The following is a 24,365-nucleotide window of genomic DNA, read 5'->3' on the forward strand; positions in this document are numbered from 1 at the left end:
GATTGAATGTAAATATTATTCATGGCATGTAGCTGAGACCTCTTCCCTAGTGGTTTTATGGCTTGGGCTTCATTGGTCTTCTATTGCTGAGCTACATCGTTTCCTAAATACATCATCTGTATTGGAAGCACTTAACGAGTTCTGGATTGACAGAGTGTATGGATCAGTGATGCTGGAAACCGTTTATCTTTTAAATTATCTAAACATATTCTTCCCACTGTGCCTATTTTGGTTGTTATGTTTGGGTCATAGCATATACGTTACAGGCCTCTGTTGATATTTTTCTGAAAATGCTTAATATTTTATTAGGTATCCCTCAGGAGGAGAAAGCCATCAGAAAGACTCTCCGATCTCCTTTCTGTCTTGACAAGTACAGGAGTGGATTTTCAGTGGCAATTACAGACTCAAAGGGTAGGAAAGGGTCAGAGCTTATGTCCAAAATGTCAGGTTGATCCTGGCCTCACGTGAAGATTACTGGTATACCATTTGCAAAACTGTGTCTTTCATGACACCAAATTTATATGGAATGTCTTTGTGTGGCATTTCTAACTCCACTTCAGTTGCCATTTCATAACATACCCCTTGAAGGACACATCATTAAATCATAACTGGTCAAAAAAAAAAGAAAAAAATGCACATTTTGTCATGATATACACCAACTAGAAACACAGTTTATGAAAGGGATTGGACACTTTCAGCATGCATTCCAAAGATGAGCTGTGGGCAGAGTTTCCATGCCCTGAGTCAGAGCTAAGAGCTGGAAGCCATTGAGATGCAATACTTCCTGGTTTTGGAGCCTGCAAGGAGACCTGAGAGCTATTACCACACAGAGGCAAATCACAGTATCATTTACTATTTATTTGGTATTTCTGTTATGCCTTCTTTGCAAGAAGCTCAGGCAACCTCACAGCTAATGGCTGCAGCATCAAAATATCCCCACCTTCAAGCAAGCCTTGCATAAACCATGTCAAGATGGGTTAGTAACTCATTGCAAACCACCCTCTGTCTGCTGAACAGTGTGTGCATTTTATCAGATTCCATATTTAAAAGTTCTTTGTGGGATGTGCCTACCTTAACAGGTTTTAAGTGGTGTCTCCCAGGAACACTGCTCAGCTCAGTCCATTAGGATAATGGAGTCTCTTATGATTTACACTGGTATAAGTGAGACTGGAATCTGGGCCTTGATCTTTTTAATGCAAATTCATCAATTCTGTTAGATAAGAGATGAAAGGAGTCCATTATGTTCTTCAGTCATGTCTTGATGCAAAATCATTTGATTGGTTCCACGCAGAAAGAGGTCCCTACTCCTGCATTTAACTCCAGACATGAAACCTTGGTTTGGTGACAAAAGCCGTTACTGGAGTTATTTATTTTTCACAGAGAGTGATTGGTGGTGAGTGCTAATAATGACAGGGGTTATTTCACAGTTAAAATTTAAGAATGTAAAACTTATGTTGCTCTGGTGTTTGACTGAGCACCAGGGGTTTAAACACACACATGTTCTTTTACTTCAAAACGTTTTATTCTTCTTTTAAATCCACACCTTGATGTTGATCTGACAGTGGTGCAAATGAGAAGGTGACAGAGGTCTCTCTGATGTAAAATCAAAGTGAATTCAGGCAGATACTGGAATGTAAAGCATAGAGCACATAAACATAACAAATAGCTGCCACATACAAAGTATAGCAAGTGCCAAATGTCTACAATACTGCAAATTAACTGCTATGACAGGAGATCTTGCAGTGGTGTTCAGAATGGTAAAGCAGAACTCGATTACAGAGATCATAAAATCATCCTCTCCCTTGATCTTGAGCTGCCTAAACCAGGAGAGGCAGAAAGAGCTGGCTCTGAACAATCTTTTATCAGTGATGGATGTGGCACTGCTTTGTCAAGTAAAATTGCTGATTTACTAATAGGAAAAAAATAAATCCTGTGTGATGACATCAACCTCTCTAACCTGCTAAAGAAAGTGCAAACAGATGGGTATCTCTGTGACTGTGAGTGATGAAACTAGTCTAGAGAAATACTTGCAGCGTGTGATGAGAACTGATATTGCAACATGTAGGAACATCACTAATCCCCCCCATTAGGATATATTCATTTTCTTTGTGCCAAGAGTACGACCAATGATACTGCATAGTTTGATTTAATAGATCTGCCTCTTCCAGCAAAAACATAACAGATATTTTATACAAACGTGAAATGTGCCCAGGGAAGCCTGGACAGATTTAAATTCCTTAGACTTTCCTTTTTATTGCAATGCCAGCAGACTTAAGGGATTTTTGATCCTCCTAGTAAATTTTTAAATAAATGTAGGATACCTGCTTGATGGATTTTGAAGGGAGAGAAATAGCTTTTTGTCTCTGATAGGAGAATTTGTTTTAAAAAAATAATAATTTCTCTTTACATATGAAATTCCATACTGGTTTTTCCTTAAGACTATTCTGATGTTCTTCAAGAAAAATTGCAGCCAAGTTTGGTCAATTTAAAGTGGTACCAACTACTGATATAAGCTAGATAAAATATGTAAGAGAGAACAGAATGAGGCTCTGCATTGTTGGCAGAGAAGGTAAATACAGCTCAGGAACTTATTTGTGAAGTTACATAGTTTGCAGTAAGTCAAGTACTTCCAAAGATGAATACCCATCACATATCAATGCTGTGGAAATGGTACTTTTTTGATTATAAATCAAAATTGACGGACTTTTTGGATGCAGCTCATCAAATACTGACTTAGGAAACAATTTTCTTCTGGCATATTTTTCTCCTCAGTAGCCTACAAAGGCAGTTGGGTAATTTTTGTGGTTTTAGTATGAAGAAATACTTATCCTTTAATCCTTAAATCACTGCAATTGAGTATAATTTCACATCAAAAGCAGCCAATAAAAGTACAAAACAGGGATTAGCAGGAGTATTTTTAGATTAAAATTACTAGAGTTGGAAAGAAGTGGCACATAATCTCAGTACCTTCACAAGCACTGTAGCAAGCTGAAGAGGATTTATTCTGTTTCACTTGAAGACTGATACCATAAGTTACAAGGGAGAGAAGCTATTATTCTAACAGGGAGGATTTAAAAATAATCATAATCCGCAACTGTACGTAAATTTAATTGAAAGCTAATTCTTGTTTTTGTCTGATATCTTTTAATCATCAGTGCTATACAGTACTTCTGCTTCAACTAGCAAAGCACATGGGAAGGAAAGTTAAACTGATCATTTTGGTCATAAATTAGGACACTCATACAGCTGCAGCAATTGCTTTCATTTCTAAATATTAAACCAAATGACTATTCTCATTTAACCTTGAGGCACAAAATTCTCATTGTTTATATTGTGATATAATTCACCGGAGTGAGTATAAGCTTCTGATGGAACAAAAAGTAATTTCTCTTCATTCCCTTCCCAAGGTGCTCAAGCTGGTTGAATGGCCACATGTCACCATGAAGTTCTGACTCAGTTTGCCTATTCGAGAGAAAAATGTGAAACATCCCCCAGCCTCTGATATACAACTCACTTGTGAAAGAAGCATTGACTAGTTTCACATCCTGATACTTAGGATGTTTCTGAAATCTTGCCTGGAGTTGCATATGACCTGTATGAATCACAATAAGTGGCAGCTACTGTCTGCATTTCCCTTTTTAGAACATAGACAAATTTATTGGTTAATGTTTATATAAGCATGATGTAAGTGTGCCTGATTTACTGTACCAATAACTGCAGCTGCAAAATATCTGTTCTACTCAACAGCATTTGAAGACCTTTGGGGTGTACAACGTGTATCCCATTATCCCATTAACGACAAGGTGCAGCTTTGGGCAATAACAGAAAAGTTATTTATATGCACAATGATTTTCTTTTTCCTCAACCACTTTTACAGCTTCCCCAAGTTATAGAAGAGTCAATAGCTGACCTAGTGATGCTGGCAGACTAAGTAATACTTTGTACATACTCACTGCTAGAGAAAGAAAAATGTTGAGTTTATTTTTGTGACCTTTAGATTCGGAGAACTGGCTAAAATCAATTTAGAGTTCAGAGAGATTGGATGATACTTACATTAAGCAGTAAAATTGCTTCCACTTTGATAGAGTGTGCTAAAATACAACATCAAGGTAACACTCATTGATTTGGATACAGAATGGGGAATGAGGTGGGTTGGTCAAGTGTAGGAGGTCAGGGAGCAACTTGACAGGTTTCAAGTCAATCTGTCTTGAATGCTTAAAAAAAGGTTTAGAAGCAAACCAAGGAATCTGACCCAGCAACTACTGCTATTAACAAATAAACGTGAGTTCTCCTGGCAGATCACTCTGTGCAGTAAAAAGAGAACAGCTATCCAGACTGTCCCTAGAGAACCATACATTTAATTATGAGAATATCATTGAGAGGGAGCAGGATCAGATGACCGATGAGTGGTTGCTATGCCATTGTCACTTTCTGCCTGAGGTCAAGACCCAGCTTTTCTTTTACCAAAGCAGAAGACCTCCTCTAATGATCAGTCCTCAGAGATTAATGGGACCAGCTGATTTTCAGAGCTCCCCAAGGAAGATTATTGCTCAGGCTATGAACAATACTATTGAAATGCTTTAATTATCTGTTGCCTTCAGTTGTTGGTGGAGTTGTTCTCGCATAACACTTTGTTTATCATCATCTTCACAGGTCACCTTGCAGAACAGATGCCTTGCAGCAAAAGAATTAGGAAAAAATGGAAAGAGTAGTGATACTGGCATGTGTCATGTTCTGATCTTACTGAGGAGGAAACGTGTTCTGAAGTCCTCTGCCAGCACTGTGGCAGAAATACAGATGTGGTGATTCATACCACTGAGCAAGTCCTGTTGTGAAGAATTCCCCCTAGTAGCAAATGAGGTGGTTAATCTATTGAATTTCAACTCATAGAGCCAGGTATTCCTGAAATAAGACCTGCCAGCTGCTCGTCAGGTAAGCGTGAAAGAACACAGCCTTCAGATTGCAGAGGGTAGTGTTGTTGTAATGCCATACTAGTTCATACTTCCTTACAGCCTTTGTATGCAAGACATTTTTAAAATTCTAAAAAATTGAAAGTACCTGGTCTGGGAACTTTGGTACAGACTCGACCATTCCCAAAAAACCTTGCTGGACATCGGCCGCAGACGTATCCAACGTAAGGGGGTTTCCTGTCAAAGCACAGCACTCCAGGAAAACATGGCCTGTTGGCACAGGTGGTAACATGTGACAGTGGTGCTGCACGGCCCAAAAAGGAAAAAAAAAAGTGGGTTCAAGCATGTTTAATAATTTCTCAAGTGAAACACATATATAAAATTTAACAGTGAATGCCTGAGACCAGCTAAAGCTTTTACAACTGTTTTTATTCTTTTAAAGTCTAATTAATGCAAAATGTTCCCAAACCTTGAGCCAAACATGAGAATGTCCTGTGGGCACAGTGTATTGGAACAGCTGTTTCTCATTAAAGCAAGATTTATTAGTCCTCTAATTACATGTTTTCAAGTTTATTACTCAAAGTTGTTTGGCATTTATCATGTACAATATAGAAAGTGTAATTTTCAGCATAAGTGAAAGATTAACTGAGTGAGAATCTGCATTATTTGACATCTTTTTGGTCTTCTATAATTGGAAGGTAATTATCAAACTTTACAGCACCTACACCCTACTTTTAAAATTACACTGCCAAGTACATATGTTTCTGATCTAGAAATCATCCCTCATGCATCAAACCCTGTATTACAGGAAACTGCTTTAATTATCTTAGAACTATGTGCAAAATTTAACACTCTGGTAGTATATAATATTTTATCACTTATGATGTCACTGAATAGCAAGTGTATATGAACTGACTGTGAAGTATTTAACAGTGTCAAGACATAGAACAGATGATGAATACAATCTTAATGATGGTTACAGATCTTTTTTAATTGCCTCCGGTGAGGTCTCCATCATGATTCTCAGGTATTTTCTGCATTATTCTTGCACCTTACCTGCAGCACTATGATATAGGATACCTGCAAGAGGCAAGGTCTGGTTAGGTGTTGACTGGCCTGTTACAGATATTAAAAAAAGAAAAAAAGGTAAGAAAAAATCTTTAATTTTACATATGCCTCTACACAACCGATATACCCAGTCTCAATTTTTTTGCTGCCTGCTTTCACTAGAAAATCAATTAAATCTGCAACACTCATTAGAACAGGGCCAACATAAACATTGTGCAGGTGCACACCCATATTTAGGGAGTGTTGTAGTGCTCCCCCTCTGGGAAAAGCTATTGCCACAGTCAAGTTCATACATCAAGTCTACCTTCACTTATGCTCAAAATTATTAATTCAGTAAGTGCTCACTAAGTACTGAAATATCAGCATCACTTGGCTACGGCAAGCTGGCATAAGCTGTCACTCTTATCATCTTGCTTCTTTCTCATTGACCAGTAAAATCTGGGGTGGTTTTGTTCCACCTTAGAAGTGATGTGATTTCTAATTAACCCTGACCACTCTGATTGCTATTGCTGTAATGCCTCCCTTCCATGTAAAAATTGTTTAGCAGCTATCTTCAGTCTGGTGTAGTAGGAGGGTTTTAATTTTTAGCTCCAATTTTCCATGTTGTATTATAAACAGCTAGTTTGTATCTGCTGTTAAGATGGCAAAATGTATGATTTCTGAATACAGAAACTGCTTTCATATCCTTGTTTACCTACCACGTCTATCACTTATGTCAAAATTCTTAATTACGGGAGAATCCTTCGCCTCTAAGGATTGCAGTGGCTGCTTAACCTCGGTCCTGTTCAATTCACCTTTGCCATTGCTTAAAGGTTTTGTAACATCAGCAGCAAGCACAGCTGTGAAAAGACATCAAGGAGACAAGGAAACAAGGTGTTAGGGCTTAGCTGTGATTGATGATAAAAAGCAACAGCAAATCAGGTAACCTGGCATAAGTTTACTCTGGAAGGCAACCATCAAGCAAATAAAGGCAAATCAGGTGAGTCAGCTGCTGACACACAGCAAAGCTTCAACACAAATATAGGAAAAATTATTATGCCTAAGCTCACTGAACTTTGCTGATCTGGGAGACTTAATATGCACAGTGATCTTTTATTGAGCTCAGGGTACTTAGAAAGCTTCAGGTCAACCAGTATTTGACAGCACTGTTGCTTGGATGAGGATGGTACAGTGCACACTGGGACCTGTGCTCTGACTGGTTCCTGCCTCTCCTTGAAAGCTTCTGTCTGAAATCATAATGTGTGTGTTTGTTGGCTTCAGTTAGCTCAGCTGCAAACTTTGTAAGTGTCAAAATACCTGTACAAAGTATATGTGGATGGAATGAGAAAAATGATTGGTGGAGACTCTCAAAAATGTTAATTTTTGCATAATCTTAAGGTAATTTCTTGAATAAATTAAGGATGAAGTCTACATGGATAGTGTTGCAAGTTGAATTGCCCCGGGTCTCTTGAATATTCTCTACTCTTAGTAAAGCCTGAAACTCTGACTCTTTACATCTATTAAACAATGCAATGAGCTGCTGCTCACTCTAAGAGCTATAAAATTACTTCAGTTTTCTCTCCCTTCCTCCCAAAAACCTTTATATTTGCTTAGGCAAGGGAAGTGTGAGCAGGAACGTTAAATCTGTGTATCAGAACTACAAATAATAATTTCTGTCCTATCTTGGGTGGAAAAGGAAGCCCTTAGGTTTATTCCTTCTGATAAATGTGCATTTCAGAAAAAGAAATTTATTTCTGTAATTAAAAAATACAAAGTAAGAAATTATTTTTTTTATATTTATCAAAAGCACATTATTTTGCATGTCCTTCTTGCACTGGTCAAATTACCCACAAAAATATGCATTAGTGAAACAGATGCAAAATCACTTTGAAATAATAAATGTAGCCAAAGGAAATATTCCATACAGACGTTTGGCAATATGACTGAAGAGAAATTTGGTAAATTAGGGAAAGGCAGTCCTGCTGGTGCCAGGGTCCTGTAGTTACAAATCAGTCTCTTTACAACAGCTATTTTTATTTTCATTTCCTTAGTCAATTTGAGGAAATGCTAATATCTCCACAGTAAATATCTTTATCTCTTGCTTCTTGGATTTCTTTGGAAATACCAACAAACAAACAAATACAAAAGACTTCAAGTGTGGTTTTCTCTCCTTCTGGCCAAAAAAATATTATATTTTGGAGAAGACTTGTGTCTCTATGACTGAAATAAGCAGTGTGTGTGTAAATCACATCAAGTGCACTGGGAAGCACAAAGTCACTGTGCACAAAGCACAGAGTCTGTTGCTCTAAAAGCAAATACGGAGCATGCCTAAAATTGTTCCTGGCCATTTTCTTCACTACTTGGGATCTGTGGAATGACTTCATGCCAACTATCTGTGGGCTGTGTCCTCTAGTGAAAGCACACCTTGGAAACAGAGGTGAAAAGATGGGAAGGACTGGCACATGGACCTTCTTTCTTTTACCTTCCATCCAGAAGTCACCTAAAGCAAAACCAATCCCAGAGGTGCTCCCCAAGTACTTGTTAGTGAATCATATATTTAGTAGTGAAATAATGGAGAACATCTGGAATGTCCTTGGCAAATTAACTAGCTGGCATCTGGAAAATGCTTTTTTGTGTACTATGGGGTTCATTCTAACCAAAATGAAAGTAGCAGACACCAATTTGCAACTATCCATATTAATAGAACATGACAGTAGTCTGTTTCGTATATTTGAAGATTTGTACTCAAAATGAGTAGCAAAGTACTTTATTAAGGATAATAGCAGTAGAATTGAACCCATTTCCCCCCGTCTATTAAAATAAATCATGTAAAACACTTACATTTGCAAGTTTTACCATTTCCCTCCATCCCACTGGGGCAGATTCCACATGCATAAGATCCAAAGGTATTCATACAAGACACTCCAGGAAAACAAAGACTCTCTTCACACTCGTTCCTGTCTTCCTGACAAGTAAGCCCTGTGGCAAAACAAAGGGGAAGTTAATAATCAGGAAAGATTCCCTGTTTATACTTCAGCTCAAATGTTGAAGCAGATGAAGGCTCACTTCTCAGCTGTAAACTCATTACAGGGCATGTCAGTCATGTTCCAGCCAAATTCCCCACTGTCTCACTTAAACCTGCTTTTATCATGCTGTTTATTACTGTCGTTACTGGCACCAGAAGTGCTGAGCTGGAGTCTGCTGCTCATAGAAAGCTGTGCATGTTAAATAAAAATGCACATAAATAAAATTAATATTTCCCCTGCATTTCACATCTTTTCTGCTGCTTTTGTTGTCTTGTTTGTCATATACTAAAGAAGTCAATGACTGTCACTATTTTGGCTTTAAGATATGAAGAGCCACGTACTGACATACTGTGCTTTCCATTTCTATGTGAACCCCACATAACTAATAGATTATTGTGAACTAGAGTCTGGCTGAGGGTAAACCTTAAAAATGATGGGATTTTTTAATGAAAACCCAAGTTTTCCTATTTAAAATTAAAATCTGAACAAACATTTTGAAAATGTCACTGAGCCACAGTACTGGGGTTCAGAAGATAAACCACCGTAGGACCCGAACCCAAAACAATATCTCTTGACTATTGCTGATTTTGGAAATAGGGTTTTAAAAATTCCTCAAAGAAACTGATATTAAAATTCACAACTTTGGATGATTTAGTGAATACCTATAGGGGAAGGTGACCCAAAAGTTAAAATTACTATCTGAACAGCAAATGATGCAGAGTAATCATATAAAAACTCCCTCAGGCTTGGCGTGTGCGTGCTGCTGTCTCTGTGCACTTGAGCAAACTTTCTTGGATATTACTGGTTACAGGATATGCAGCCCTGATAGCAGGTCATAAACTAGCCCAGATCACTTCTATTAAGGCATGTCCTTTGTCCCTGAAGGAATATACAAGGACATTGGGACAACTTCGGGAGAGTCCAGGTACCTGCTTCAAGACATACCACTAGGTACAGAAAGTTTTGTTCCATATCAGATATCCAGCTTTATCATGAAGAAAGGTCTAAGGACAAAATAATTGCTTTTTTTGTTTTCTTCTAAAAAGACATTTGTCGCAGTGCAATGAATTATCGGATGATAAAAACAGAACATTGTTATTCATCTCCTACAACATAATCACTCATTGCTTCAGCATTTTAGACAGCTTCCGCTACTCCTTTCAACCTAAAATAGCCTCTCCATGTAGAAAACTCAAATTGATGTCTCCTTATTGATTGAGCTGCCTAGAAAAACCAGTGACATCACCTTCCCATGCTGGTATTGTCTTGAGGAAAAAAAAAGAACAGCAGCACTAAAGTCACATCCCCTTTCCTGTGCTGTCTCAAGCTAAATTGTTCTTATTTCTCATGCTTCTTGCTTCTTTCACTGAAGCTGGACATCATGTAGTATTGCAGGGCTTGACTGACATTTTTTCCTCCCATATTACATTTCGTATGACTATTCATACTTTATTAATTAATTAGCACACTCGTGGCATCAGGCTGCTTTTCTCTGATACTGATTTCTGATGACGCATTGGGAAATTATTAGACATCACATTATGGAAAATATTGAATGAGTCACCCTCTGATTACATTAGTAATTATTTTCTTTCTCTGAGTATCATATAAAGACAAAACATGATACTATAAAAAATGAGAATAGGAAAGAAGTTCCCAGTTTCAGTAACAGCCATCACTTCTCCCTCAGTCCCTTCTCCTCCCTCCTACATTCTATATCTTTCCTGCAAAAAGCTGTCCTTCAAATCTCAAAGATGAGAGAATTACAGAAAAGCAAAGGAACACCTTAAGGAAAAAGATAATTTTAAAAATTCAGCCACTTGACTGATTTTTCTAATGTAAAGGTGAAACTATGCAAGCACTCCTTTGCACTCAGAGAGATTTCATTTTAAAGAGTGTCTGATCAATTTGGGTGTAATGATAATCCAGGTGAGTCCAATGGCAAATGTTTGCAAACTCTGAAACTGGGCTGAATGTAGCTGAAGAAGCAGCAGAAATGGACAGAAAACTGTCTGCACTGAGAAGTGTCAATTATCCTCTTTGCATGACCTCCAGTCACTGTATCACAGGAGAATCTCAATTCTTTTGGCAGTGTTACAGTACAAATAAAAATAATAGGAATAGAAGTTCTTCAGAGTGCAAGGTTTAACCATCTGTTTGTGTATTAGCTTTATTTCTCCATCCCTATATGGGAAATTGTCTGAGAAGATAAAGTCACGCCTTGAGAGAGGAGCTGATCACCTACAGATGCAAAGAAAGACTTTTGGACTGCATTCACATTTAATTGAGTCTAAAGGAACAGAAAATCTTGTTTAGGGGCTCTATCAGAAACCATGAAAAAATGCTGGGGTTTTCTTTAGTTTCCTGAAAAGAGAAATGAAATGATTGTTCCATCTTTCTCCCCACCCCACACCCAACTTTATACTAATCATCGAGGAAAGAAAGAATGATCGTGTTATTGAGATGGTTTTCAAGGATGAAGGTTTTCTGTTCTCAGGTGCGTGATATTCTCCCTTTCTGTGGCCAAAGGAATAGACAATAGAAATTCTTGTTATCTTGGTAACAATGTAGATGAAAAATGAACGAGCTTTGAACACTCAGAGATACAGAAAATGAAAGCAGCAATGATTCTAGGGTCACAAAGACCTTTTCTCTCTGCCTTGTCCCCGTTCCCTCTTCTACCCTTACACTGCCTGAGATACACCAATGCTCCTGCATTGCTTCTTCCCTTGCAGGTGTGTTTGGGAAGATCTAACAGGAGTTAACTTCTTGTTTCTACTACCTGTTCCCTGTCACTTCTAAGGATTTGATGGTGAAGTGGTGCTGTCACTTGAGCTGTATAACATTGCCTTCTCATTAGATTATTGATGGTTTTCTGGGGAATTGAGGCATAAACACAGCATCAAGGATGAGTTTTTATTGTTGTCACAGAATCTGCCCTGAAGTAAAATCATCTGCTTCCCAGATGGCTCTCAACTCCACTTGCTTATAATTTTTCACCTGCTATTAAAACTTTAAGATGTATTCCTTTTTCACTCAATCATATATTTTTCCTTTTCTTTTTTTTTTTTTTCTCCTGTTGCTGCTTGTGTTGTAACATTTTGGGAAGAACAGAGAAGAACAGCAAAACCATTTTACTGGCAAGAATTAAGAGTGAAGGAGAATCTTGTGTTTCTCTGGCCCTCAAGGTGTCCTGTGCCCTTATCTCTTAAGACACCAGGTCCACTGAAGTTATTAACTCATGGGATTACATTGCTCTTTATTCATTTAATCTAACTCTTATATCCAGTGTTTAACCACAGAAAGTTCCCAAATTTCCCTTTCCTCATAGGAATGGTACCTCCAGGGGAATTCAAGACGTTCTGCATGTGTTTGGTTCCTTTAGGGATTTCAGTATTTTGATCAAACTTCCATTTTATAACTTAATTCTCCATGTTTAGGCTTGTGTCTTCTTGCATCAGTGGAGTCTCTGGTTGCACAAAGACTTTTGAAAACAGCAGACTTTGGCTGCTTTGTAGCATTACCTGGAGCCAATATTGACTGGATGTCACAGATATTTTAGGCCATTTTTCTAGACTTCCACTTGTGAATGACTTGTATTTTTCATTTCTGCTGGAATTTTATAATAATGGAAACTGGACTTGCAGTCCTACATGACCAAAACAAAGAAGGTTTCATGGAGTGCTGACAGGCAGAAAAGGTACCTCTCCCATTTGGTAAAATCTGTTCACTACTTTTTTTTAAAATTGAGTTTCTTCTGTATATATACAATATAAGCAGTAATAATTATGAGCATTTGATGTTACTTCTACTTGATTTTTCAAACCCATATAACTGAGAGCAGCCAACATTATGGGTCTCATGAATGTGAACAGAGCAGGGTGTTTGACTGGTTCAAGGACTGAAATCTGAGCTCAACTTAAGGTGTTATTTTCTTACTCTGTTTTTGAAATGGTTCTGATCCAAGAGATGTTTTAACACAGTTTCAGTTGGCTTCTTTTGCTTGTGAGATACTAATTTGACTCTGACAAGAATGGATGATAGCACAGTGTCTGTACTTTTCCATGACTGCACAGCCACCTGAGTGTGTGGGTGTTTAATAACTGGCCCTTTCCAAAACTAAGCCAGATTTAGAAACCCTGTTTAAGTCCTGTATGTTCAGATTTGCCTTGTACTCCCTGAAGAATTAAACTGGAAAAGAAAAAGAAAAAAATATTCCACGAAACTCCAGGAGAAGCCCATTTAGGCCAATGTGAAAATCAGCTGTGCTGGAAGTGAGGGATGTGAGGAGCAGGTGGAGTGATGGTCCCATCTTGAGGGGGTGGTGGGTGCTCTGTGAGACCCAGAAGTGACTCAGCTCAATTCTAGATTATTACAGCGAAGAGTCTACAGGCTGCTTTAATTCCAGTCTGCAGAGCACAGGGAAGTCCTTGTCCGTGTGCTGTCACAAGTGCTTTTTCATCTGTGTGAACCATTCTCAGATGTCCTGAGTGCAGTGAGGCTGTGTCTATAAATTGCATGATAGGTACAGACATGTTCTCTCCTTATCCATGTTATCTATCAAATGCTTCTCTTTCTCCTCACTCCTCAAATCTTTACTCCATTCCTGTTTGCACTGTGTGTCTTGTATCCGTCTCTTTGGCCTCACTGCATTTTGTTCTCCAATTTCTCCTCTTGGTGGCTTTCAGTCTTTTTTTTAGAAAAGAATTGGGGTTTTTGCTTTTGTTTGTTTGTTTGTGTTTTGGTTTGGTTTGGTTTGGGGGGGTTGTGGGGTGTTTTTGGTTGGTTGTTTTTTGTTTGTTTGTTTGATTGATTGATTGTTTGTTTTGTTTTGTTTTGTTTCATTTTTGTTAAGAGATCATCCCTCTTCCTTTCATCCTTAAAAATCATACTATGGACAGCTTTTCTGGTTTCAGCTGGGATAGAGTTCTGAAACCAGTGCAGGAGCCCTGAAGAGCTTGAAAGGTTAGATTTTGTTTTATCATGTCTGACAACCAAATGGACTTATGATTTTCTAATGCTTAAATTTAATGAAGCTTCGAGTGGGACTAAAGGACAATTTATTTTTTCATGTTTTCCATATCTACTTCTCCTTCCTAGGCCTAGAAAATTCATTCATTCTTAATTCTGTTCTCCGCCTAATTAAGTCAAATCCTGTGGAGTGCAAAAGGGTCCTGGATCTTTGACTTTTATCTCTTTCACTCAGTCTTCTCCTACCTCATCTCATGGATGGACAAATCCATGGGAAATAAGCAGGAAGCAACTGAGATCAGCAGAGTTCACAGCCTCCCTTAGTGATCTCTTCAGGACCAGAGAGCTGTAGGTCATTTTTCATTATGATTAGACAGCTGCTTTTGCACATTTTCTGTGTGTCCAAAGCTAAGCCACAGGAGCAGAAGGGGAGGCTTCTGTATGTGGTCCATTTGACAGATGCTTGTGGTCATGTTGCACTCAAAAAATCCTGTAGCACAGTATGTCTGTAGTTAGATCAGAGATGGAAACAGTGAAGTGTTACCTCCCAAACCAGGGGGACATTTACAGAAGTAGCTCTCCACGCTGTCCACACAGGTTCCACTGCCACAGGGGTTTGATTTGCAGTCCTTAATGTCCTCCTGGCAAAATTCTCCATCAAATCCATTTGGACACAAGCACAGGTATTCACCAAGGCCTGGAGGGTGTTTGATATTGGTAACACACGTTCCACCATTGAGGCAGCTGCAGGGCTTCACTCCAACCTGAGGAAGGCAAAGAGGAGTCATGGTAAGCTTCCTCTCAGTAATCACAGCTGGGAGGTATATTGCTACCCTCTAGGAAGGGAGAGATTTGCTCTGTGAACATGTTATCTGGTATTATAAAAACTTATTTCTAACTAATTTCCTTTGTCTAGATAGATGGTCTCATACTCAGCATGCTTATTTATTTGACCGATAGCTCAACTTCAAAGGGATTTCTTTTTTCAACATTTAGGGGCACATTTTAGCATCTTATAAGAACTAAAAAAACCCCTGCCTTATTTGCTATAACAGCAGTTTTCACATGTTGTCTGAGGGCAGAATTTGTTCCTTATTCTTCAAAGAAGTGAAAAATCTTTTTTCTTTCCTTGCCTGCCCTCCTTGCTCTTTACTTTACAAATGGTTCCCAGGCAGGAACATGACTGTGGCATTCCTTAGCTGGTCTCTCTCTTCAGGGAAGAGAGATCCATAGTTGTATTTTACGTATGTACAAGAACTGCATTTCAACAGATTCAAAGCTCTGTATTATCTCAGAGGGTCTGGTTTGAAATGTTTCCATTAAAACCATATCTAGGCTCCAGTTTCCCCTTTGCTGTGGAGGCTCAGCAGCTTGTTATTTTGTGGTTTGAATGAGTAAAAATAGGAATCTTTAGGAATAAAAATCTTTTCTTCACAAAGCTGCTCTTATATCAGGAGTCTGCTTCCTGCTTTATTAGCTCATCCCATCACAGGATTAATGTTAGCCTATACAATAAAGACAAAGCAATGCACAACTCTGCCAAGAGACTTAGAGTGTGGAGCAAGACATTTTCTAAAAATATCATTGAGAATGAGTTATAATCTCCCTTTTATAGCTAAAACTTGATCTTTTATGTTATATGCTTTTTTGTGCAATCCAAATGCAGAATGTGAATTTTAAAGCAGATTAATGAACCATTAAAAGGCTCTGCAAGAGTGTTCTTTCAAACAGCAATCAATAGCACTCTCTCTTCTTCCCTGTATATATAGTTTCTATGTTCTCTGAGATATTTATTCCATTAATTGATCATTATTGCTGTGCGGGATAATATACATTTATGAGAAAATAGCTGAAACCTTGTTTTTTCAAGACAGTAACAAATTATTAGCTATGATGACAATTGCATCAAAGCAATGACATGATAAACAGGTTTGTTTTGTTTTTTCCTTTAAAGTGTTCAGTTCCTTACCTCAATAGAGTATCTGCTCTGTGCATTGCATTCATCTGACACAGTGAATTCAAAGGTCTGCATTTCTTCTGAATCAACTTTCCAGATAAGAAGACCAGCGGGAGAGACCCTGGCATCCCGTGGCCCAGCCTCCAAGATGAATAGCACAGCTGACCCTTCTGGATCCACTGCTATTAGCTGGTAAACAAAATTCTCACCAATAAATGTCAGCAGCTGGCTGGAGGGGGCCTGGAACACAGGAGGCAGGTTGTCTAAACAGCAAAAATGAAACCACGATTACATAAATTCCAGTTTCTCCCATGTAAAGATTCGCAGAGTGGGTCTTTGAAGGAGGGCTCTCAAAGAAAAGGTACAGAACATACCCAGAGGCTGATGGAGGAAGTGATTTGGGTGTTAGAGGCAGCAAATGGCTTCACCAACAAGAACAGCTTTTTCCTCCTCTTTTTCTCATGCCCAACACTGATTTTTTTTCCCATTCTGCACTTTGATTTATTTTGATGTGCAATCTGATATATGGGAAGAGATAATACATGACTTCTATAACCTCCCACTAGTCTCAATTCTTACTAAAACTTCATTTAATTATATTTCTTATACCTACATATATATTTATCTACAATTCTGTCTATCCATCCATCCACTGAAATATAAGGAAACTAAATCTCGGAATGCTGAACGACAAATGAATTGGGTGAGCAACTCAGGGGGAAAAATAAATTGTAACTCTCCCATTGAGTAGACACTTTTGGCTTTACCCGTGAGGAGTAATTAAGCCCAAGCAGTTTAAATTAATTCAATTGGACATTTCATCAGGAATAAAGGTCTTTTCAGTGCCAGCAGAGATACAGCAGTGATGCTGAGATTCTCTATCCCCAGTGACAGTAGTGTGCATCATGTCACCATTGGCACTGTTATTTCTCCTGTTGCTGTTTACGTTCAGTATTTTCTTAATGGAGATAAAAGTCTAATTGTACAAGGTTATTTTACAACAAAAGACAGACACTACCTGAAGATACTTTCAATATGCATAGGTAAGGAAGACAAGGTAGAGAAAATTACTAGAGAAAATTTTATATTTAGAAACTCAGGAAAAGTAAGATCAGATGAGTACCCTGAGGTGACAGCAGCTCTTTGCAGGACCGGGAATTTCATCTCTGTATCCTAAGCCTGCTCAGTCTCAAGGCATCTTTCCTCTTTAACCAGCAGTACAAATTGACATGTATTGATATTTAAAGGAATCTTCTCACAATGCTATTTGACCATAGTTATCTTTAACTTAAAGCACATTTCTAATACCAAGGATTAATTTCAAGTCACACTCTAAAACTGTGAACTGTATACGTGTTCTCATAAGGACTCCTTGCATTATGCTCATGGGAAGTTATCATTAGGGGTTTTTTTGTGGTGCATATCCTTTTATCAAACTTTGCTTTCCATAAGCCTGCCTTATATTATGCAATTATTTAAATATGTGTCTCCTTTATTGCTGCTGTGCTATGAAAGCTTTCTAAAATGCTTGTCCAGCAGATTGTCCTGGCATAACTGTTGAAAGCTTCCATCTATTCATTAAACCTTTTATTTCCCAAACACTAAAGCCATGGAGCCCATAAAATTTGTGCCCAAGGTAATCGATGAAATATTGATGCTGGGTATGCATTTACAGATAAACACAAAACTGTTACTGGATGGATGGTAAGAAGAAGTGATAGGCACAAAATAACATAAAATCAGATGTTCTGAAAAGAGTCTGTGAAGGAGTGTTTCTAATTCTACAGAGATCTCCTTGCCATCCAGTGAACAGGTATAGATATATATATATATACATTCCCTATTATAGTAGAACTTTTAAAGGTTTTCACATTTTTCAAAGCAAGTCTGACAAACCTTTTTTTTAGATATTTTTAAGTTTTGAAATCATTGAAAAGGGAATGATGACCTGTTTCAGATTTCCCAAATCACTTCTAGCTTTATAAATTTCAAAACAAATAGATTTTTTCCCTTTTATAACATTTCCTGAATTTTCAAATTGAACTGTCTTGGTATTAGTAGTGAGACTGTCTATATGACAATCAGCATCAGCTCATCCCTGGAGGTGCTACTGCTTTGGCCAACACAGTGGAAGACCGGACTGGATGGGGCTTGGAGCAACCTTTAGTGGACGATGCCCCTGCCCGTGGCAGGGGGTTGGGATGAGGTGATCTTTAAGGTCCCTTCCCATCCAAACCCTTCTGTGATTCTATGATTCTATGACAGAAAGGAGGTAAGGTTTGTGAGTCAGAGATAATATCTCTCATTAGACTTAAATATTTTTCTGGGGGGAAACACAGAGCTTTCAAGTGTACAGGCTCTTCTTACGGTCTGACTTACCCTTAGGCTTTTTAACTACTCATCCAAGTGATATCCAAAGGGATTTTTAGTTGGCCAACATTTGGGATGGATCTGCCTGCACCTTTTCCAGACAGAGAGTTTTAAATTTCAAAATCTGGAGTTTTTAGGACATAAACTAGAGGAGAATGATTTTAAACAGAGAAAATTCCAAGTGGCTTCCCTGGAACAGGAATTAAAAGGGCTTGTGAACAACTCTCTCCCTATCCACTGTGTTCTTGCTTCCAAACTTTATTTCAGACAACTTCTGACTTCATGTGTTGCTGGAAACTCTTGGATCCTTTCTGAACTTTCTCAAGGGCCTTTCTGTTATGTCTCAGCAGAGTGTGTGTCCTCACTACTCTTCTTAACAGCGTCCTCCAAGCTGGAGCTGGGAACTCCAGCCACTCCGATACAGCTCTTGCCGTTTCTGCTGCCAGACCTCACACTCTCTAGGAGCCTTTGTCTCTGAGCATCCTTGGCTATTCCCCAAAGGACAAGAGTAATCTTCCTCTCCTTCCAGAAGGGTCCTGCTGACCTAGTCACCCTGAAGGAATATAAAACTGCAAACGAACAAAGCAAACTGGTCCTGTCGTTCACACACCTTCCTGTAATTTGCTTGTGTTTACAGAACACAAAAGTGCAGAGAAAATCTTCCTAGGGCCAACACATGGATCTACATAAAAATAGTAATATAATCTTTATATTGGCCAGATATAAATGTGTTCATGTAAGAGGGGAGATAGGCTGTGAGGGTAATGCTGCTGGAAACACAGATTATCTGTAAAATGTTCAGCAAGCAGTGGTTGTTGTTTGAACTGGACATGTAGCCATGAAAACACTATGATTAAGTCTTCAGCCTTCAGGAGGTGCTTCAAAAGGCAGCCTTCTCCATGACCCCTGCCTGGAGGGGCTGCAGAATGAGCCTTTAGGTTCCATGGCAGTGAAGGTAATGAGTGACTGATCCCTATCACTTAGACTCCCTGCCAAGCCAAGGTCTGTTGTGTGGCATTTCTTAGGATTTGGCTCAGGAAAAGGAAGCAATTCTTCCAGGTACCAAAAATACATACTAGTGTTTTAAAACCAGTGTTTTCCCCAAATAGTACCCTTAAAGATTTGTACTTGCAAGATGATGCAAGTAAAGGAGCCCATCCCCTTTAGCTGACAGACTTGGGCACTTCATGGAGCACTGGGGTATAAAATTTAATTTTTATTTTGGTTTATTAATTTGAGATTTGTTAGGTTTCAGACAGAACAAGATGCATACCCAGATACATAATTCATAAAGTGGAGTCTGCATTTCTGGTGCACCCAATTATTCCCACTGCAAACCATCCATGTTCATTACACAGGATACATTTGTGTTAGCCAAAAGAAGGAATGAAGTATTTCATTGACTTGGTCATAAATTCCCAGGTAAGCATTTCTAAATTATTATTCAGGGAAAAAAACTGTCTTACTTTCATTAACAGACCAGGTGAACTTAGAAATGTGAGGTTCACAGAGAAGACAAGGACTGGTAGGGCTTGACTCTCCTTCACCATAGCAAAGTCCATCTATATTGCAAGTATCTTCCTGCCAAAAAAAGGAAATAAAATTGGGTGGGAGGTGGAAGCAATGAAAAAAAGAAATAAGAAAGATAAGAAATTAGCAATTAATAATTTCTGGAGACAAGCAGAAATTCACTTGTCTCTCGAAACAATAAAAGAGTAGCAATTTAAAAACAATAAAATAGTAGCAATTTAAATGTTGCTGCTTTCTACTGACAGGGAAGAAAAAATCAAGCCCTGTAAGTTTTCCAGTTTCAGTTTGAGATCTTTGTAGCTTTGAATGTTTTAGCCTAGGCAACATGTGGTGTTGCTTTGTCATAGATGAATGCAAAGAATGTGACTCTTTTCACATTTCCACATTCATGTAGTGTATGTGTTCATTATTTCCAGCTGTGACTGGTAGTATAATGAATATTAGGTATCACTCAAAGGTGAGCTCCATGAGACTCACAAAAACTAGATAAAAGTTCCATTTGAACAGAATCCCGTTCTAGTAAGTTATTTCTGGAGGTTCTTCATAAATATATGAAAAATCAATGCTATAAAAGCAGAATAAAGAAGCGTGTTAGAGTTTAGGCTCCCAGGAGATAGTTGTAAATAACAGCTGAACACAACCATGGTGCCAAGACAGGTCAGAACATCCCAAAAGAAGTTCATGAACTGTGGGCAGAGTAGCCTTTCAGGCTGACTTGGTCCTTTCCCAGTTAGGGTGCCCACCAGGGCCAGTGAGCCCCTGTGACTTCCACAGGGGGTGAAGACACTTGGGTTGTCTGAGAAGTGAACACAGGGATGTAATTAACAGACCTAATTAAACATCTACACCACAGGAAGGTCCTAAGGCAGAGTTATGCCCTTTGCTTGTAGCCTGTATTGGGTACACAGGCAGATGGGACTTTATCTGACCTTGCAGACTCCCAGCAAACCATGGTGTGCTGTTGGGAACAGGGGGATGTCCCTGCCACAGTGGGACAGCAGGAGGGAGTAGCTACCAGGACCAAAGACATTTTTCCTTTTCCTTCCTTTCAATACACATTGTTTTTCTGGGACTGATATATGTTTCATTACTGGCCTTGTGTTTTCTCTCTGCTGCTTTATTAGTGTCTCAAAATTCTTCTGCAAACTGTATTAGTCAATATTTTAAATAGTATTTTAAGAGTAGAGAAACAAAAAAAGGACTCATAATCACCCCTACATGATAGAACATGATAGATCTTCAACATGAAAACTTGGATATTACTTAGATTTTATTGCATTGTTGTTTTCAAAGCCTTGATGCTCTGATGAAAAAAAAGATGCTTTTTTTTTTTTTTCTGATGTGAAAGTGTAGTTCAGAATGGGCTCCATAAAAGAGGAACACAGAATGTGAAATGGCCAGATATAAAATGTCCCCTAATTGAAACACCTTTTCTGAAAGCAATTTAGGTATTGCAGAGTAATGTTAAAGGAGGGATAATTAGAATATGGTCTGCTGCAATTGGAAGCCTAGTTCAAATATTCCCTTGAAGCATTTTAAGATAGAAATTACTATAATCCCTAGAGAACACCAGCATATTGAGAGACCATATATATTTCTGGGTTTCAAAAATGTATTAATAAGGAGAGCCTTTGACAAAAGAAAACCTCACCCTATCTTTAATTGAAATGGTTCTGACACAATTATTTTAATCTGAAATTTAAGTGGTTTTGCCCTCATTTGGGCTGTACTGGGTTTGTGTGGCAAGGGTGTGGTAGCCGAGGAGCTACAGGGGTGGCTTCTGGGAGAAGCTGCTGGAAGTGGAAGTTGGAGCAGGTTTGCTGGCAGGACTTGTGACCCCACAAGGGACCCACACTGGAGCAGTCTGTGAAGAACTGCAGCCCTTGGGAAGGACTCACATTGGAGAAGTTGGTGGAGAACTGTCTCCTGTGGAAGGGACCCCACAGTGGAATGGGGAAAGAGTGTGAGGAGTCCAACCCCTGAGGAGGAAGGAGCAGCAGAGGGAAGGTGTGATGAGCTGGTGCAGCCCCCATTCCCAATCCTCCTGCACCCCTGCAGGGGAGGAGGGAGAGAAAACTGGGAGTGAAGATGAGATGGGAAGAAGGGAGGGGTGGGGGTGTTTTAAGATTTGCTTTAATTTTTTATTATCCTACTCTGGCTTGATTGGTGATAAATTAATTTCTCCAAGTCAAGTTTGTTTTGTCCATGAGAGTAACTGGTGAGTGATCTCTCCCTGTCCTTATCTCTCCCCACGAGCCTCCCACCACATTTTCTCTCCCCTGCCCAGCTGAGGAGGGCAGTGATGGAGTGGCTTTGGTGGGCACCTGACATCCAGTCAGGGTCAAACTCCCTGTGAAGGGGCCTATAAAGTAATTTCTATTAACTGATTTACTTGAAAAAAAAGTGAACTTTTTTATTTCGATAACTAGTATGTGCTTTCAATCAGTGCAAGGTTTTAAAACTGTATTTTCCCATTAGTGTTAATGAGAACAGTGAGGAAAATGAGTTAACATGTACCTGATTAATCTTCATTTTATAAAAACAGTGACTGGTGGTCTCCTATTAATTCATACTTGCCTCAGGGTAGGAAAGCAGGATCAGCACACTCAAATATCCCACCTAATACCTTTCAAAAGTTACTTTTGAAGCCCTGCTGAATAACAGACAATTTTCTTAATGTGGGTCTCTAGAAAATAAGAGCAGGGAAGCTCTTTTTAAGCATTGGGGGATGTTACACAAGTAAGTCCACAGGAAAAAAGAGGGTAATAGTGCTCTGCAGACAGTTTCTAACATGTTGGCAGTTTAAAACGTAGCTCTAGACTTTTGATTGCGGTTTTGAAACTGTCAGAATCCTAAATGTTTGTACTTAGCAGTTTTTAATGTAAGCAAGAATGTTTTATTTTCTCTCAAGGGTGTTCTCACACGACAGAAACCGTATAACATGCATCTTTGTTTACTTCTTGCTAAGGCAGAAAATGGGTATAGAAATGATATACCTTCCAGCTACAGTGCCCTCAGCAAACAGGTTGGGAGAGGGAAAATAGCAGAAACACTTCAAAAGTGAAGTTAAGCCTTTCAGGGGACGCTCCTTGCTCTTATTTACTTCCACTAACAGCTGCAAAGTATAAATATTGTCAGCCATGGTCTTTCTGGAAGTGTCTGTGTGAGAGTGGTCCATCATAAAGCAAGCTCTGCCAGGTGTTCATACCCCACGTAAATATGAAAAAGAAATAAAATATCACAGACCTGAGATTGTGAAAGAGAAAAGTGTTAGGCTGTGCAGCTGACCTGGGAAATAGATTTTCCTCTTCTAGAGCAGTTATTACACACAGTACATCAAAGGGAGGGAGAGGACTAAGGAAGAGATGAACGATCCATATTAAACCTTTATGATCCTTAAATTACCTTTAATTTACAAAGTCCGGTTGGGTGGAATTGGCAGACCTGGCAGACAGCGTCGAACAGGGTCAGCACTCTGGAATTACTGTACTGGAAGCCATCGTTAGTGATCTAAATGATACAAAAATCATCTTTATAACTAATAATGTTCCATATGGAGACTGTCTGCTCATTTTGGAGCATATATCGTTGCCCCCTTGAACTGGATGCCTGCCAGCAAGATAAATTAAACCACTTGTGAGTGGCTCTGCTGCAAGCTAACAAATTGCTTAATGCTCCAAACTGGAAACTCTTCATTAGTAACCAAAAGATCTTTTGGCTCAGCTGGCATTCAGCTTTTCTGAATACAAGAGGTATACAAAATTAAGGTGTTCGGCTGAAATTCAGGAGCACTTTCTTAGTAATGACAAATCAGTAAGTAAAATCCTTGAGGTAAAAAAACAAAAAGAAAAAAGAAAATGTGTATTATATAGGTGATTTTAAATTAACCTTAAAAAATGTTCTAGGGTGGACAATATGAGAAAGCAACAGTCTCATTTCCATAGGAAGGTACATTAGGGCAGCCACCTCCTGTCCAAGATCACAATTTCCCATACATTTGGATATTTCAGGAAGCCTTGAGCATGGCATTTCTTATATAAGACATTTATATAAGACAAAAGAGTTAAATAAATTTATATTTTAATTTTTCAGCAATAACAATGAAAAGATACCAGACAAGTGTGGAATGGGTTAGCTTTTGAGAAAGCATTGTGACACCTCTTGAGAGGTGTGAACCTTAAAGAGCAAACAAAAACCCCGTGGAAAGCCGTGCTGTAGACTCTGATGAACACCAACAGGAAAGCAAAGCCCTTATGTCAGGTATTTTTCAGGTTTTGTCTTCTCACAGTCAAAATAAAGCAGCTGTTTAGCAGATCTAACATCCAAAGCCTTTGCTTTGGATCTGTCAGGTACCCCTGAGTCTTCTTGTTATGAAAACAATCCCCCAGCCCTCCTCCATCTCTCCTGTGACCCCAAAGCTGAAACATCCTCATTCCCTTTAAAAAGAACGTTTACAAGATCAAGGGTATAAAGGTTTTTGATCAATCAACAAACTCTTTCAGTTCATAGAAAGAATGTATGTTAAATTGAACAAAGATAAATGGAAGTACAGAG

General features: G+C 38.8%; 1 protein-coding gene across 1 annotated transcript in view; it reads right to left on the reverse strand.

Annotated features, from left to right (window-relative positions):
• Positions 1–24,365, reverse strand: part of LOC135417444 (von Willebrand factor D and EGF domain-containing protein-like) — a 177,783-nt gene that overhangs the window by 51,637 nt on the left and 101,781 nt on the right. The window contains exons 14-20 of the mRNA XM_064661620.1: positions 23,217–23,321; positions 19,748–19,862; positions 15,924–16,174; positions 14,499–14,718; positions 8,799–8,936; positions 6,677–6,817; positions 5,059–5,214 (exon numbers count right to left, since the gene is read on the reverse strand). Coding sequence (XP_064517690.1) covers positions 5,059–5,214; positions 6,677–6,817; positions 8,799–8,936; positions 14,499–14,718; positions 15,924–16,174; positions 19,748–19,862; positions 23,217–23,321 — 1,126 coding nt within the window. The remainder of the gene's footprint in view (positions 1–5,058; positions 5,215–6,676; positions 6,818–8,798; positions 8,937–14,498; positions 14,719–15,923; positions 16,175–19,747; positions 19,863–23,216; positions 23,322–24,365) is intronic.

Source organism: Pseudopipra pipra, chromosome 7 (genome assembly GCF_036250125.1).
Source record: "Pseudopipra pipra isolate bDixPip1 chromosome 7, bDixPip1.hap1, whole genome shotgun sequence".
Taxonomy (NCBI): Eukaryota; Metazoa; Chordata; class Aves; order Passeriformes; family Pipridae; genus Pseudopipra; species Pseudopipra pipra.